Source organism: Hyalella azteca, unplaced genomic scaffold (genome assembly GCF_000764305.2).
Source record: "Hyalella azteca isolate HAZT.00-mixed unplaced genomic scaffold, Hazt_2.0.2 contig1740, whole genome shotgun sequence".
NCBI classification, from domain to species: Eukaryota; Metazoa; Arthropoda; class Malacostraca; order Amphipoda; family Hyalellidae; genus Hyalella; species Hyalella azteca.
The window spans coordinates 476795-491558 of NW_025932041.1; the positions used below are offsets into that span (position 1 = coordinate 476795).

Here is a 14764-nt window from a genome sequence, read left to right on the forward strand (position 1 = left end):
TTTTTCTAAATAGTTGACCGAAGACTGAGAAATATATTAAATGCAAGAATTTCAATCTAAATGTGTCAGCAAGATCTTCTGAAGGCGAAAATTTGGCTACTGAAGCGTCGCCAAAGATCTTGCAATATTCATCCACTCTCTGCACAGTGGCTACCAGGCTACCAAATCCCTATATTCCGACACTGTGTGTGACTAGGCTATATTTGGCACGTGGTGAGACCGCTGAGATGTATTTCAACCGCGCTTCAAATTTTACTAATACGTAATTCCGACATCCATGGTGGCAATCCATAGGTTATTCAAAAGAACCTGTTCTTATGTCATTTTGAACCGATCAATGCTTCTTTACGGACCGATCGTAAAACACCTTCACCGGCAAAAGCTTTTGCACTTCTGAAGAAAGTCAGCTGACAGCTACACTGGCCGTGGGGCGTGGTGGACCAAATTTGAATTTGAATGCATCCACTTGAAATCCTATCGACTCATTCGACTGTATAGTATACAACTTACAAGTCAATGAAGTCATAGAGCCTAAATTTTAAATATCTCTAAAAAAATTTACGTTTCTGCATGTATTATAATGCTGTTAACATTAGCAAACTTTGAATTATCTCTGATGCAGCAAACGCATAAGTACTCACAATAATTCCCTGCCACCATGCCGACATCCACGTGTTCAAATTCCGATTGCTATGTGAGCTGTATTGGAATATGACATGGCTTTGAATTAGAACACTATTGAATATTGAGCACTAATTAATTAGGCTTTTAATTAACAGTTATTAAGCTTTTAATTAAGAAAATTTTAATTTTTGCACACAGCTTGGAACGAGCTGTGTGTGTCCAATTCAAGTTGTGTCAGAATTAGTTTTTATGTGTCTAAATCAATTTCTCAACTTAATCATCTATTAATTTATTTACCACTTAAAATCAGCAAATACAAGTATACTTAAAGGATTCCTAATATATTCACAAACGTATTTAAAAGTCTCAAACCATAATATTCTTTCTACACAAACAGTTTATCACTATTTGGTAGAGCAACTGAGCAAGGTCACCTGTCAACTTTGACACATTTTTGGTTGATCTCATTGGGTGGCATGCACCGTCTCTCTTTGGATTTCAACATTTTCCTGCTAGATGGCCCAGACCTAGTATTTTGGCAGTAGTTTGTCACGCAAATGTATGACGTCGCTATTTCAACCAATAGACAACCATCAACAAATGCATGGAACTAAAACAAAGCTTAATATAAAGGAAAAACTAGAGAGGTGTCAGAACTCGGAATTACCCACGATGTCGGAATATACCGCGTTTACCCTATTGAGTGTTGAACTGTGTCACTGTTATTAGCAATGTTAGGAATGTTAGGTAGGGTAACCTGTAAATGTGGTATATTCTGACACTTTAAGGACATAGCAAAAAATAAATGGCTAAAAATACACCGTACACGCAACTCGAGTTCTGTTTGCTTTACATCACTCTCAAAACACCGCACTAGGGTAAACGTGGTATATTCCAACACTTTAAGGACGTAGCAAAAAATGAATGGCTCTAAAAAATACACCATATGTGCAACTCAAGTTCTGTTTGCTTTACATCACTCTCAAAACACTGCACTACGCGCCAGCAACAATGAAACGTCATAAAATGTTGCCATATTTAGTTAAAAGCCTTTAGAATGCAAACCTACCAAATCCATATATTCCGACACTGTGTGTGACTAAATTTGGCATTTTGTGAGACTAATTCCAGCCGCGCTTCAAACTCTACCAATTCATAATGCCGACACTCTTGTGTTCGAATTCCGATTTGCTGTGTGAGCTGTATTGGAATATGACACAGCTTGGAATTAGAACACTATTGAATATTGAACACTACTTATGAGCTATATTTACTACACTTTTAATTAAGAGCTATTGAGCTTTTAATTAACCCTTTATGCCCTGGCGTGACGAATTCGTTACACCAGGGACTAGCTACCTTTTCCAACAATTTCACGCTTTCTGTCATTTTTTTCGAAAAATTCACAGGATTAAAAAAAGTCTTAGATTTATTTTTTACATATGTGTACCAAGTTTCAAAGTTATCTGTCAGTAAATAACCGAAATATAATTTCCAATTTCCAATGGCAATGTCCAATTTCTTATGGAAATTCTATTTTGGTTATTTACTAACAGATAATTTTGAAACTTGGTACACATATGTAAAAGATAAATCTAAGACTTTTTTGTTCATAGGAATTTTTCGAAAAAAGTGAAAGAAAATGTGAAATTCTTAGAAAACCGCCAAAAAGGGGGTACTGTAGAAATCTATCTCCTATGATTTTCAAGCTACAACATTGAGACGCATATCATTAGATGCGTAAGGACCATATCTATCCATTGGTCCTTGCTGTTTTTCGAAATTCTAATTTTTGTGGGTGGGGTGGGCATTTAAAAAAAAATTATTTCTCCCCCACCCTTTCGAATTTCCCCTCCCCTTTTTTCAAAATATTTTCAAAACTTTAACGAAATTGAAAAAAAGCTTCAACCAATCTCTAGATCTTTTACTTGCGAATCGAACGGTTTATTTCTCATTGCTGTAGCTTAAAAACTCTGGGAGGAAATAGGTTTGCAGTGACAATAAGTGTGAATGTTCAGTAGAGCGCAACTAAGTCCCAAAATAGGCATTCAAGGTGACATGGATGCAAGACTAGACATTACTGGAGCCGAAATTCAGTCAAGGATAGTGGGAACAACTGCATGAGCACCATCCCACACGACAGCAGCCGGGTAACTAGTCTTCAGGTTGCATATTTATGTGCCCAACCAATAATTTTCGCCTATATTAAATGTGAAAGAACTCCCCCACCCCTAACACTTTCACGAACTGTCGTCATGGCATAAATCAACGTACAGAGATGATTTTGGTACCATTGGATAGGTCAGAATGTCAGCTTCAAAGTGAGACTTAAAACCGAAAAAGTGAATTTTACGATTTTTGTCCCAGAAATTCAGGGCGTAAAGGGTTAAGAAAATTGTAATTTTTGCACACAGCTTGGAACGAGCTGTGTCTGTCTAATTCCAAGCTGTATCGGAATTAGTTTTTATGTGTCTAAAACTGTTTCTTAACTTAATCATTTATTAATTTTTTTACCACTTGAAATCAGCAAATACAAGTATACGGTACTTAAAGGATTCCTAATATATTTACAGGCATATTTAAAAGTCTCAAACAAATATATTCTTTCTAGTTTCTACACAAACAGTTTATCATTATTTGGTAGAGCAAGGTCAACTATCAACTTTGACACATTTTTTGATGTTCTCACTGGGTGATGCGCATTGTCTCTCTTTGGATCTCAAGATTTTCCCACCAGACGGCCCAGACTTAGTGTTATGGCAATAGTATGGCGCGCAAAAGTATGATGTCACTATTTCAACCATTAACAAAAGCATGGAACTAAGAAAAAGCTTAATATAAAGGAAAAAAGTTGAGTAGTGTCGGAATTACCCACGATGTCGGAATATACCGCGTTTACCCTAGCCAGTGGCAGAGTTTTTTAGTGGCAAAGCAGAGCGATTTTTAGACTCTCCTCAAGTTCAATTTTAAGTCCTGTAATATAAGTAGATCAGCAAAGTATCATGGATACAAGAATAGTAACAAACCAGAGATTTTTTATAACAGCACTTCTCTTCAACTTCACTTTTTTTTTTTTGTCTGTCTGCTACAAATCATATAATTGATATTTAACACACTTCTACCTGTCCAATCAATCGTAAATTTTGCACACTTGTAAACTTGCGTAAAGTTAGAGACAATGCATGAATCAATTGACAGAATAAATACTTTTTTTTAATATTCTTTCATTGGGCATCAGTCAGAGTTCAGAGTTGCATTTCAATTTTTTTAACAAGCATACTGGCAACTTTCTTCCCTGGCATACTGGTGTACATCCTAACAAGTAACAACAACAAACCACACCTTCCACTTTCCAGACCATGGCAATTGGCCCAACCAGGATGTCAATATAACTTATAAGATCAAAATGGGATGGCTGATGAAGATCCTCAAAAGATGCCAATGTAAGGACAGAAAGGTCAAGGTGGCTGATCATTGCTGCTGATGATGATCCTCAAAAATTGCCAATGCACGGTCAATGTGACTGATGAAGATCCTGACACTGATGGGGGTTGAGGCGCTGAGGCAAGGTTGAGGTGGCTGATGAATTTCAAAAGATGCCAATATCTTGAACTGAAAAGCCCTACTCTACAGCCTGGGTCACTGCAAATTATCATTCATGTCCTTAATGATGGTAATGCCCAATGTCCATTCCAATCATTGCGCATTGGCCGTAACAATCATAATGTACATACATCTGTGCCAAACATTGTGCATTGGCCATATTGATAAAAAATCACAATCTATGGAGAAGTTGAATTGGCAGCTGCCATCAGCGCGGTCTGCCTTGATCATACCTTGGTGTCTTTTTGGTGCCCTTGACCTATTGTCAGGCAGCAATATTAAGTGCTACCTGACTAAATAATATGTCAGGTAGCGCTTAATATTTCTCAAATCCCTTAAATATTTCTCTTGCACCTGAGGACAAGGATTTGTTGACTGAAGAAGAGGGATAAGTCAAGACACTATCTGTTGGTGAAAACTATCTTGATATGGAGTGGTTATACATGAGAGATACAATACAGGTATAGGCATCAACCTAAGGTTGAGGTAAATTTGACAAATGTGACACGATGGCATGCTTGTCAGTTACTGGAGGCTTTACTTAAATTCCCAGCCCTTTTATAGAATTATGACTTTGATCCAGTATATACTGTAGTCTTGTTCGTGTGATCTGGCACATGATGTTGTCTATGCAGACTAAGGTCATGTATTTCTTCACCAATCTCTACCACATCTAGTGTATATTCCATATATTCACTAGATGCCAGGGTGCAAGCAGCGTCGCCAATATATGGGTTTGTAAGCCCAAAGCGTCGCCAACCATTTTCAAGATCATTGCTGGGTAATTTTCAATGAGATCTCTGAGATCAGAGATGGATACAATATAGTTTGACTGGGCCTAATCTTTCAGGTTGCTGACGCTTGTTTAATACAAAGTCAAATACATGCAGGTAAAGTTCTAGACTGCACGAAGGTTAAATGTTTCTTAGGTAGGCAGTACATCGGAGCTCAGTACTCGTGGACACGCTGGAAATCTTTAAATCTAACAGTCGCCGCTCAGTAGAACTGTCTAGTTATGCTGGTCAAAATTTATAGTCATTCAACTTGCATAAATGATCGTCTAAGCAGAAGGCAGAGCCAGTGGCAAGACCATAATCAAGGCTGGTCCTCTGGGTCTGCCATACTTGGTCCACTCATCCGGCCAACTTAGACAGCCAGTATCAATTACAGATAATCTAATGTACATATAGTCTCATATGTATATATAGGTAAGATATATAGACTATATTATATATAGATAATATATACATTTAGTCTCAATTACAGAAGATCTAATTTTAGAATATGATTATAATGAATATAATAGATGCCTAGTTGACACCTGACACTATGCTATGCCATATAAACTTTATTGTCTGGTGAGAGAGTTGGCTGTTGTTAGCTAGATTGGAATTTTTCTACTTTTGAATAAAATATTGTGACTCCAAAGTGACCAATTTTTATTCATTTTGAATCTTGCAGCACAATATTTCAGTTTTATCAACAATAAGATAAGAGATAGTTCATCTAGATTATTCTAGCAAGAATCTTGCAGTTCTGAATGCATCAGCAAAGCTCTAGTCACAGCTGGCACAGTAGATGTGTTCCATGCCAGGTTGTTGGTATGTGAGATGTGACATCAATTGCTGAATCTTGACTCTGGATCCTGCTCCTCCTTCTTGAGCTTGAATCCAGGATGAACATTCAAGATTTCTGAGCAGGCTGGAATTCTAATTTCTAGGACAATGCATAAAGCCTGTCATTTTTGGGTGGATGCATGTCTAGAACCCCTAGGGTAGTAGCTTCTATGAACTACTACCCTAATTTGAGTTTTTCATCGGACAGATATTACTAATTTGTAGTTTGATCTTAAATTTACGTTAATAAGTCCTAACTTCCTTGTATGATAGTCATGAGCTAAAACTGAAATTCGTCAGGCCATCCTTGAATTCTCTAATCATGACTGTTTCCAAATGTTTGACTGTGTTTTTAAAATCCAAATGTTTGTCATAAAATCCAGAATTTCCAGGGATATTACTTAGATTCATAGAACATAAACTCGTAACTTCTCACCAGAGGAGAAAAGAAAATATGTGCTTATTTTAGTTAGTTGCCTTGATTAGGACTAATTTATGCATTTCACTTTCACCAATTCCAGGGTCTTTGACCTGATTTATTATTTAACTTGAATGACTAAGTTCTTTTTTTTTATTACAGGTGCAATATTTAAGTTATTTGAGGATGCCTCTTCCCTCTACTCAAGACCTGGATGCCAGGTTTGCAGTTTTTCTTAATCCCATCAGAGATTTAACTAAAAATTGGGAAGTTGATATTGCAAAGGTAAGCTATTTTTTCTGTTTTATTGCTTGTAGAGAAATATGATAGTCATATTAATGGAAAAATGTTGTGTGCTCTTATGTTAAAAGCAGAATAACTTGTTCATGTACGATATAATTATTTATTTCTTGCTTGCAGTATCTGGAAGAATATTTGGAGGAGCTTCTGGAGGTCCAAATCACTTTTGATGGCGGGGAAACGGTGATGAACTTTGCTGAGGCTGCAATGCTAATACAAGGCTCTGCAACAGTGTACAGTAAAAAGGTGAGCACCATAAGTTTTGTTTAACAGATGTTATACAATGTGTGACAAATGCAACTATTATTTAGATTGTTTTTTTTTTTTGTGTTAATAGCTTTTTTTAACAGCAACAAGATGAATGACCTTCTGAATAAATATATACCCATATGTTTTTAATGTGCTGATGATAATTGTACTTTCAAAATGATCTAAAACATATATAATAATATTTCAACCTTGATATTTTTCAGGTAGAGTTTTTATGGCAAATGACACTTCAAATGCTTGAGTTATTGTCAAGTAAACGCAAATTTGAGTCCCACGATGGAGACAAAGCAACTGATGGTGCAGCTGCTGGTGGCAGTGGCAAAAATAAGCCTGGAGTTCATGACCAAACTGTTGATTTTCAACGCATAGATAATGTAGGAATGGGACGGAACATAACTATAAAAGAAGATGATGAAGTTGATCTGGATGAGTTTGGTCATAAAAAAACATTTTCATTTCTTCCTGCCACTCCTTTGCATCTGGTGGAAAAGGAAAGTGAGAAGTGCAAAAACAAAATTAATCTCTACCTGATCAATGGAGAAACCTTTGGTGGCAAAGATGACTTCCGGCTAAACAGATCTTATATGACCCCTGCTGGCCTAATGTGTTTGGACTTGCCAACTGAGCTGCTGCAGCGGAAAGATGAGCTTGGGCCGGCTGAAGATGGACCTTGCGCTCTTTCACCAATTAGAGAAGATCCTGAAGTGAGTGCTGTGTATCACCTGCTTCATGTGTAAATGATATTCTAAATCAACTGATTTATTTTATTGGCTATTTTAATTAGTTTGCATGTTATCATTCCTAAGGAACTAAAATTGTGCATAGGAGATTCAAAGGGGGTGTTACTTCTTACTGTCACTCTTGTGTTATGTGCTGCTTATGTATTCAATTAAAATAATTTTAAAGACACTTTTGACAGAAGAAGAAAAAATTCTGTGCATAATATTAGATTCTGTGCAATATAAGATTTATCTTATATTCTATTTGGTTGTAAAATAAACTTGTGTTGGAGGGTTTTTTTGGGAAATTTTTCAGTGAATTAACATAGTTTTCAACAATTTTATTGTTAATTTTAGGTTTTCAAAGAATTAATCAAGTGTGAGATAACTGCTGCTCATTTTAATAACATCCCTTTGATGAATATTTTAGTGGAGAAATATTTTAGATTATTTGGAGACAATTTTGGTTACTGATCATTTTACAAAGCATTGACTGGTTAACAAATTATGTAGTTAGTAGCTGGAATGATGTTAATTATACAGATAAAAGATCCTGTTGGTATAGTAGTGCACAGTTTTTAAACAGAAGAATTTATTGCATAGGAAGCTTGTGGTATTTTAGTATAAATTCACATATATAGTTTATTAATATAAAATTTATTTCTTTTCTCATTAGTTGGAAGAAGACAATCATGATGGTTTTTCTCCTGGGCAACTCTCTCCTCTGCCTGTTTTTGGTAAGTCTTGATGCTATTTCAAAATTATTTTTGAAATACAAAAACTCATAAATACAACCTTTTGGCATGTGTGATCAGCTGCTGCAAATTCTTTGATGCATAATAATCTGATGATGCATAATTTTTTATGTATTAAATCAGTTACTTGGCCCTGTCATTGATACAGTTTTGTCTGCCATGAGTTCTTTGCTCTGTGCCATGAGTTCTTTGCTCTGTGCCACGAGTTCTTTGCTCTGTGCCATGAGTTCTTTGCTCTGTGCCATGAGTTCTTTGCTCTGTGCTATGAGTTCTTGTGAAGCATTGCTTGGTAATTGGTTTGTGCCCTTTATTTTTTTCATAATAATTCTGTGAGGTCATTAATTCATCATCAACCAGTTTTATTGTTTTGATGTTCCTAATGATCAGGGTAGTTGATTTTTAATATGTGATGACACCGGCATGCCGCCATTCAGTAGTTAATTAGACTTCTAGCCACTTTTACATTGTTCAATACATTTTTGCTTACATATATAGCTTTGAAAATGTTCAGTACCTGTTTTAATGCCAATACCAATATATAAAAGCCTACACAATAGAAAAAAATGGAATTACTGTATAGACTACATGAGTTCCCCAAAGTTCATGTGAAAGTTTTGCTGGACGAAACGTTTCATGCTGGTTTTTGTTGCCCTTGTAAATAAATTTATGGACGTTTATGTGAAATATTGCAGAGGATCATGCAACAGAATTGAACCTCGGCCCATTGGAGGACGATGCAGGGTTTGCTGACGCTGCTGCAGTGTTCCCTGAGGCTGAAGGCTTCCCTGCCGTGGAAGTCGCTGCACCGCCCCTGGAGATGCGGAGGTTTGGGGGACCATCCATTCAATGAGTGTCGTTTCCACGTGATTAATGGAACTTGATGATGATTGGTTGATGTGTCAATCGGTATCTATGTGTGCTAATTGTTTAGTGATGTGGTGTGCAGCGTCAGGTGTGCAAATTGTTGTGTAATGTACCCATCACCAGTGGCACCAAATGTCGGGTGTTGTGCAAATCACCAGTTGCGCCAAATGTTCTGTGTGGTACAACATTATGTATGCCAATTGTTGGCTGTGCCAATTCTTGATTTTTGTGTCAATGGTCGAGCATTATGAAGTCATTTTTAGCCAAATGATTTATAATTGTCTGTTTATTATAATTAATTAAGTTTTGTATGTGCAGGCAGGGCATGCGTCGGCGTGCCGCTGCTGAGGAGATCGTCGCACTGCCACTCAAGCTACACGAGCCATGGAAGCCCCTGGACTGCCATGAACCCAAACTCTCACCGCGCCCCGTCAGAGCTGGCAGACTTCGGCGTCCTCCTCCCTGCTCCTGCCACAAAACTCCGCCTGTAAATCCTTATTTATTCCTTATAACTTATTGCACGTCGCTTTGTTTGTAAACGTCACTTTGTTGGTAAATCGTCACTTTGTTGGTAAATCGTCACTTTGTTGGTAAATCGTCACTTTGTTGGTAAATCGTCACTTTGTTGGTAAAATGTGACTTTGTTGGTAAATTTTCTAAGAATAGTGCATAATCTGAGACCGGCTATGTAAGCTTCATGGAGAGTATATATTTAATTGTCAAACCATTGAACTTTCTATTGATGAAAGTTCAACAATATTGTTGCATGTAGGGTAGCGTCCTGAATGTATCAATGATCTGCTATGATCTATAATCTATTCCCAGGCCAACATTCGGAAGCGCAAAAAATGTGCCGATAAAATCTCTGGCAAAGCTACTGATGAATCTCCACCCATCGACCAGCACCTACTGAAGCACCTACCCGATCTTGCTAACAACAATAATACCACTAGCAAAGCAGATCTTCACCCTGCTCTGAGAGACCAAGTAAGTATTGTTTTTTGTATTGATATAGATTTTCTCTCGATGAAATACAGTTCTTTATTTTTTGTTTGGATTCTTTAACTCTCTTTTTTGTTTTGTGTGACCTATTTTAATTCAATAGATTTCAAGATTTGCGATCCCAGATACAATACAGGTTGACTTAGTGATGAGTAAGGTTCCTGTTAAGTTAGACAGTCAAATGTCTTCTAAGACCATGCTGAGGTGGAGGACTTAAGACTTGAGAAAGTCTTAAGTCTTGGGAAGACTTAAGTCTTAGGTCTTGGGAAGACAAGACTTAAGACTTGGGAGCTGTATCCAGTGGAATCTGATACACTGCTGACGGGCAAAGGCTTGCCAGCCTTACACTAGCATATAACACGTAACAGTTTCTTATGATGTAACGCCAACGCACACATTACAGACCTTGTGACTTGTGAACAGATCCTTGTATAACTTACATTAATGTTGCCAGGCTTTGCAAGAAGAAGAAACCCGCGCTGAGCTGTTGAGACAAAGACGCGTATGCGCGGCAGCACCAGACGGCGCGCCCGAGAGGATTGCGGAGACGGACAATCTTCAGCAGCACGACGCGCCCTTTGGTCTGGACGATGATGATGATATTGCTGCCGATGCAGCTTTGGGTGGGTGATTTTTTTAATAGATATTAAGTTGCAAATTCAATTCTTTACTTGCTTGACAGTGTAATCAACATTTACCCTTTATCAACCTGATTACTTAACTAAACGCGGCAAATTAATGAACCTATTTGTACTCGTTGATCTGTTGGTATCTATTACAGTATTTCATCTATTTTACGACGTATATCACTACCTATAGTTTGTATATGTAACTTGGTCTATTTATTTGATATTTTTAAGTAATTTTTTTAATTTGTTGGTGATTAATTTTCATCCTTTAGGCTTTTTGTTATCGTTTTGCATATCTTAATTAAGGTTTCATACAATGTATAATTTCAAAGTTATTAGTTCACCTAAATAATATAGGACCATAACAGAGTTTGTGACTAATGACATTCATCAAGAATACATCCAAGTAAACAATTTTCTTTAGGATATCCTGCGTTAATGTTTGTTGCCTTCAAAGTTTTTATTCATTTTAAATCAGTTTGTCTTCTTTGAAGACATCAGCGAAGTTGGAGATACTTGAAATAGAGTGCAGAGATTTTTGGATAGTTGCTTCGAAATTGTACCTGGTAAGTGAAGGCAAATTTGTTGTGCAGACGTTGACGACGCAGAGATGGTCCCTAATTTGTCATTTGACCTGCCCGACCCACACACTGGCTTGCTGGGCGATGACGACGTCGGACGGTCTGGACGTGATAGGGTGAACCCCTCAGCTGCTCACAACGACACGCTGCAGTACGAGCCTGACGGCGAGTACGAGGCACTCGTGCAGCAGTGGGTGGCTGAGTACATCGTTAATGCCCAGGTATTGTTCGATGAGATCTTAGTTAATGCTTTAGTGGGTGTCTGGCTGAGTTACATTGTTAATGCCCAGGTATTGTTTGACGCGATCTTAGTAAGAGCTTTAGTGGAGGACCGGCTGAGTTACATTGTTAATACCCATGTATTGTTCGATGCGATCTTAGTAAGAGCTTTAGTTAATGGCTGCCTAAAGTACATCGTTAATGCCCAGGTATTGTTCGATGCGATCTTAGTAAGAGCTTTAGTGGGTGTCTGGCTGAGTTACATTGTTAATGCCCAGGTAGTGTTTGATGCGATCTTAGTAAGAGCTTTAGTTAATGGCTGCCTAAATTACATCGTTAATGCAGAGGTATTGTTTGATGCGATCATAATAAGAGCTTTAGTGGAGGACCGGCTGAGTTACATTGTTAATGCCCTGGTATTGTTTGATGCGATCCTAGTAAGAGCTTTAGTAGATGGCTGAGTGCATCGTTAATGCCCAGATATTGTTTTATACGATCTTGGTAATAGCTTGGTTTTCAGGCAAGAATTCTTAATCAGGTTGGCGCAAGAGAGCAACTGTAACGTTACACTTGTGAATAATTTTTAGTCATAGTTCCATCAATTCCAATCATACATTTTTAATTTCTGACACAACGTGTTGGTGGAATAATCTAGTATATTTTTAAACTATGCTTTGGTTTTATTGCAATTATTACAGTTATTTTTGATTTCCTCATTCATAATTGCCCAACTGTTACGTGTTATAAACCTTGCAGGACAGCATAGCGTCGAGCGAACTGGTGAAACGTGTGAGCAAATGGAGGTCTAAAATTTCTCCTGTTTTGGCTTTGGAAGAAGAAAGGCAAGCGTTCGACATTCATGCCTACGGTGACAAGGTTATTATTGCTCTAAAATTTAATATATTGTTTTCATGTTGCTTGTATTTAATTATGCACCAATGGAAAGAATTAATTCACTAAGCACCAAAAAAAGTTGCATTCACATTGATTATTAAATTCGGTGAGCTTTGTGTGAAGAATGTGTTCTTATGTTCTGAACAGTTTGCTCCACAAATGAATCTTTATTTAATAGCGAATTCAGATTTCCGACAATTCAGGTGGTCGGACAAGTTGGCAATAGAATTGAAAAACACTATAAATCAAAAGTCAGGTTAGGCCTATAATATCTAAGTCAGCCAAGAATCGAATATTTTATCAAAGTTTATTGAAATTGTACATTAGTTTGCCTGAGAACTTCTTTTAAGATTTATTTCGACTTGCAGATTTTGCGGAGTTTTACGTCCGATGTGGGTGAGGTGCTGCCGTTCAGGAACATCGTGTCGGGATTGCAGAGAAACGAAGTTGCTAGAATGTTCTTGTCATCTCTTATGCTGGTGAGCCCATGCATAAACAAATTATTAATTTTTCTTGTAATTTTATTTCTGTGGCCATATAAGCTCTTATTGGTTTGTATCATGACGGCACGCTGAAAGTGATTGCTACGGCGTAATGCTGCATGGTTACAATTTAATTTTAGTTAAAAATGCGCACTATTAGCACGCGATGTTTATGAAGCTGTCACTAAACCCTTCTTTTTTGACAGGCAAACACGTACAACGTGGAGCCCATTTTAACTGAGCCTGGGGAGATGCCGATGGACTGCCTGACGTTAAGATTGTTGTCCCGCGTACGACACCACGAGGAGATGGAGGCGTACGTGGCCCCTTCTCAACACAACGTCCGGCCTGGCGAGGTCCAGGCGCCTGCCAGACGTTTGCTCTCCTCCCCTCGTCCGCCTGCCAAGAGGTGACAATATCTCGGTATTTTCTCTCGATCTCCGTATTTTGACATATGATTTGTACTTTCATCCGTTTTCTTTGACGATTTCAGTAATACTTACTTAATGAAATAATCAGAATCGTTTTTTTTTTGGCATGCATAATTTTTTCACTTACATGCAACGTCAAAGTATTGTCCATAATTTTGAGGACTCGTCGGACTCTCAAAGCTTTACAATTATTATGATAATGAATATTTGGCGTTTGCTGGATCCACTTAGAACGTTAAAGTTCCAAAATACTTAGAAGTGGAGGCAAGAGGTTAAAAATATTCCACTGAATCTCTATTTATGCTCCAAAAATATCATTTTGCTCAGGCCTTATGATTAAACTAAAAATGCAAACTTTCATTTGTAATTTAATTGATAATGTTTTTCAGAGGCAAACAATTACCTTCAAGAGGCAAAGCCAAAGTTTCACGGCGTCAGGAGCGAAATTTGGGCGACTCAGATACATCTGACTCAGACTCTAGCATCTCTACAGCTTCTGAGCCTCTGACCAACGGAGTGGAGGAACCCACTGATCTCATATGTGATCGAATTACCAAAGTTACGGAAGGAACTGTCTGCACGGACATCACACAGCGGGCAGTCAACGATCCAGAACTCCTGCTCCAAGCGCGAGCAGGAAAGAGAGCTTTAAGTGTAGAGTAACTGTAAAGATGATTAATTCGTGCAGAGTGAATGACGGCACGGCTTAACATGGCGTGTATTTTCAGTTTGGGATGTTGCTCTTTTAATGTTGAAGTTACCTGTTGTCTACTAAATATTTCTGATTGAGGTGTCACATTTGTTTTCTTGCACAGTTTTGGTGTGTCACCCCACAAGGGACCTGATTATTGTACATTTAGTTAATTTATTAATTTCTAAAAGAATTAGAGGTGTGATGCATGCTGGAATTGCGTTTTGATGGATTTTGGTATACTTTTACACACTTTTTATGTTGACAAGAACTTGGAATATTGGATTGGAATGTATTTTTAGCCTATTTGTGCTCAAGCAAAGAAAGTACTATTTTTGGAACTCCATTATTCACAGTAAATATTTTTCCAGAACCGTCGAAAAGTTACTCTCCATTCCAGTGTAATCAATGACTCTGCTATTAGAGAAAAATGGTAACAAGTAGACAGATTGTGAGGCATGACCTAATTAAAAAATATCAACGCTAACTGGTCGTAATAAACTAGTTTTTGAAATTTAACGTTGTTCGTTATCCATAAAACCTTTAGAGTAAAAAAAAAAGAGAAATGAAAGAACTCGTTTCCACACTCGAGGTCAACAAATTTATTGATGAAAATTGCTGTCAACTTGCTAAGCCGACTAATTGATAAATTCACTGACAAATTAA

At 37.5% G+C, this 14764-nt stretch overlaps 1 protein-coding gene across 2 annotated transcripts; it reads left to right on the forward strand.

The window, feature by feature from the left end:
• Positions 1-6091: 6091 nt before the first annotated feature.
• Positions 6092-14472, forward strand: LOC108673574 (condensin-2 complex subunit H2). 2 transcript variants are annotated; one of them, XM_018161426.2, is made up of 13 exons: positions 6092-6546; positions 6682-6807; positions 7035-7535; positions 8227-8287; positions 8998-9130; positions 9488-9656; positions 9995-10156; positions 10626-10794; positions 11394-11602; positions 12357-12476; positions 12863-12973; positions 13183-13399; positions 13797-13860. In XM_018161426.2, the coding sequence occupies exons 1-12, from the start codon at positions 6448-6450 to the stop codon at positions 13387-13389; spliced, it is 2067 nt and encodes a 688-aa protein (XP_018016915.1). In that variant the 5' UTR covers positions 6092-6447; the 3' UTR covers positions 13390-13399; positions 13797-13860. The 2 variants fall into 2 exon arrangements, with proteins under 2 accessions (XP_018016915.1, XP_018016914.1); XM_018161425.2 differs by having other exon boundaries at positions 6095-6546; positions 13183-13385; positions 13797-14472.
• Positions 14473-14764: the final 292 nt, after the last annotated feature.

Excerpts from the sequence above, each read along its gene's own strand:
- LOC108673574 (XM_018161425.2), top strand. The coding sequence starts at position 6,448 with ATGCCTCTTCCCTCTACTCAAGACCTGGATGCCAGGTTTGCAGTTTTT. Across the intron at positions 7,536-8,226 it reads CAATTAGAGAAGATCCTGAA|TTGGAAGAAGACAATCATGA; the intron begins GTGAGTGCTGTG and ends TTTTCTCATTAG. Across the intron at positions 9,657-9,994 it reads CCTGCCACAAAACTCCGCCT|GCCAACATTCGGAAGCGCAA; the intron begins GTAAATCCTTAT and ends ATCTATTCCCAG.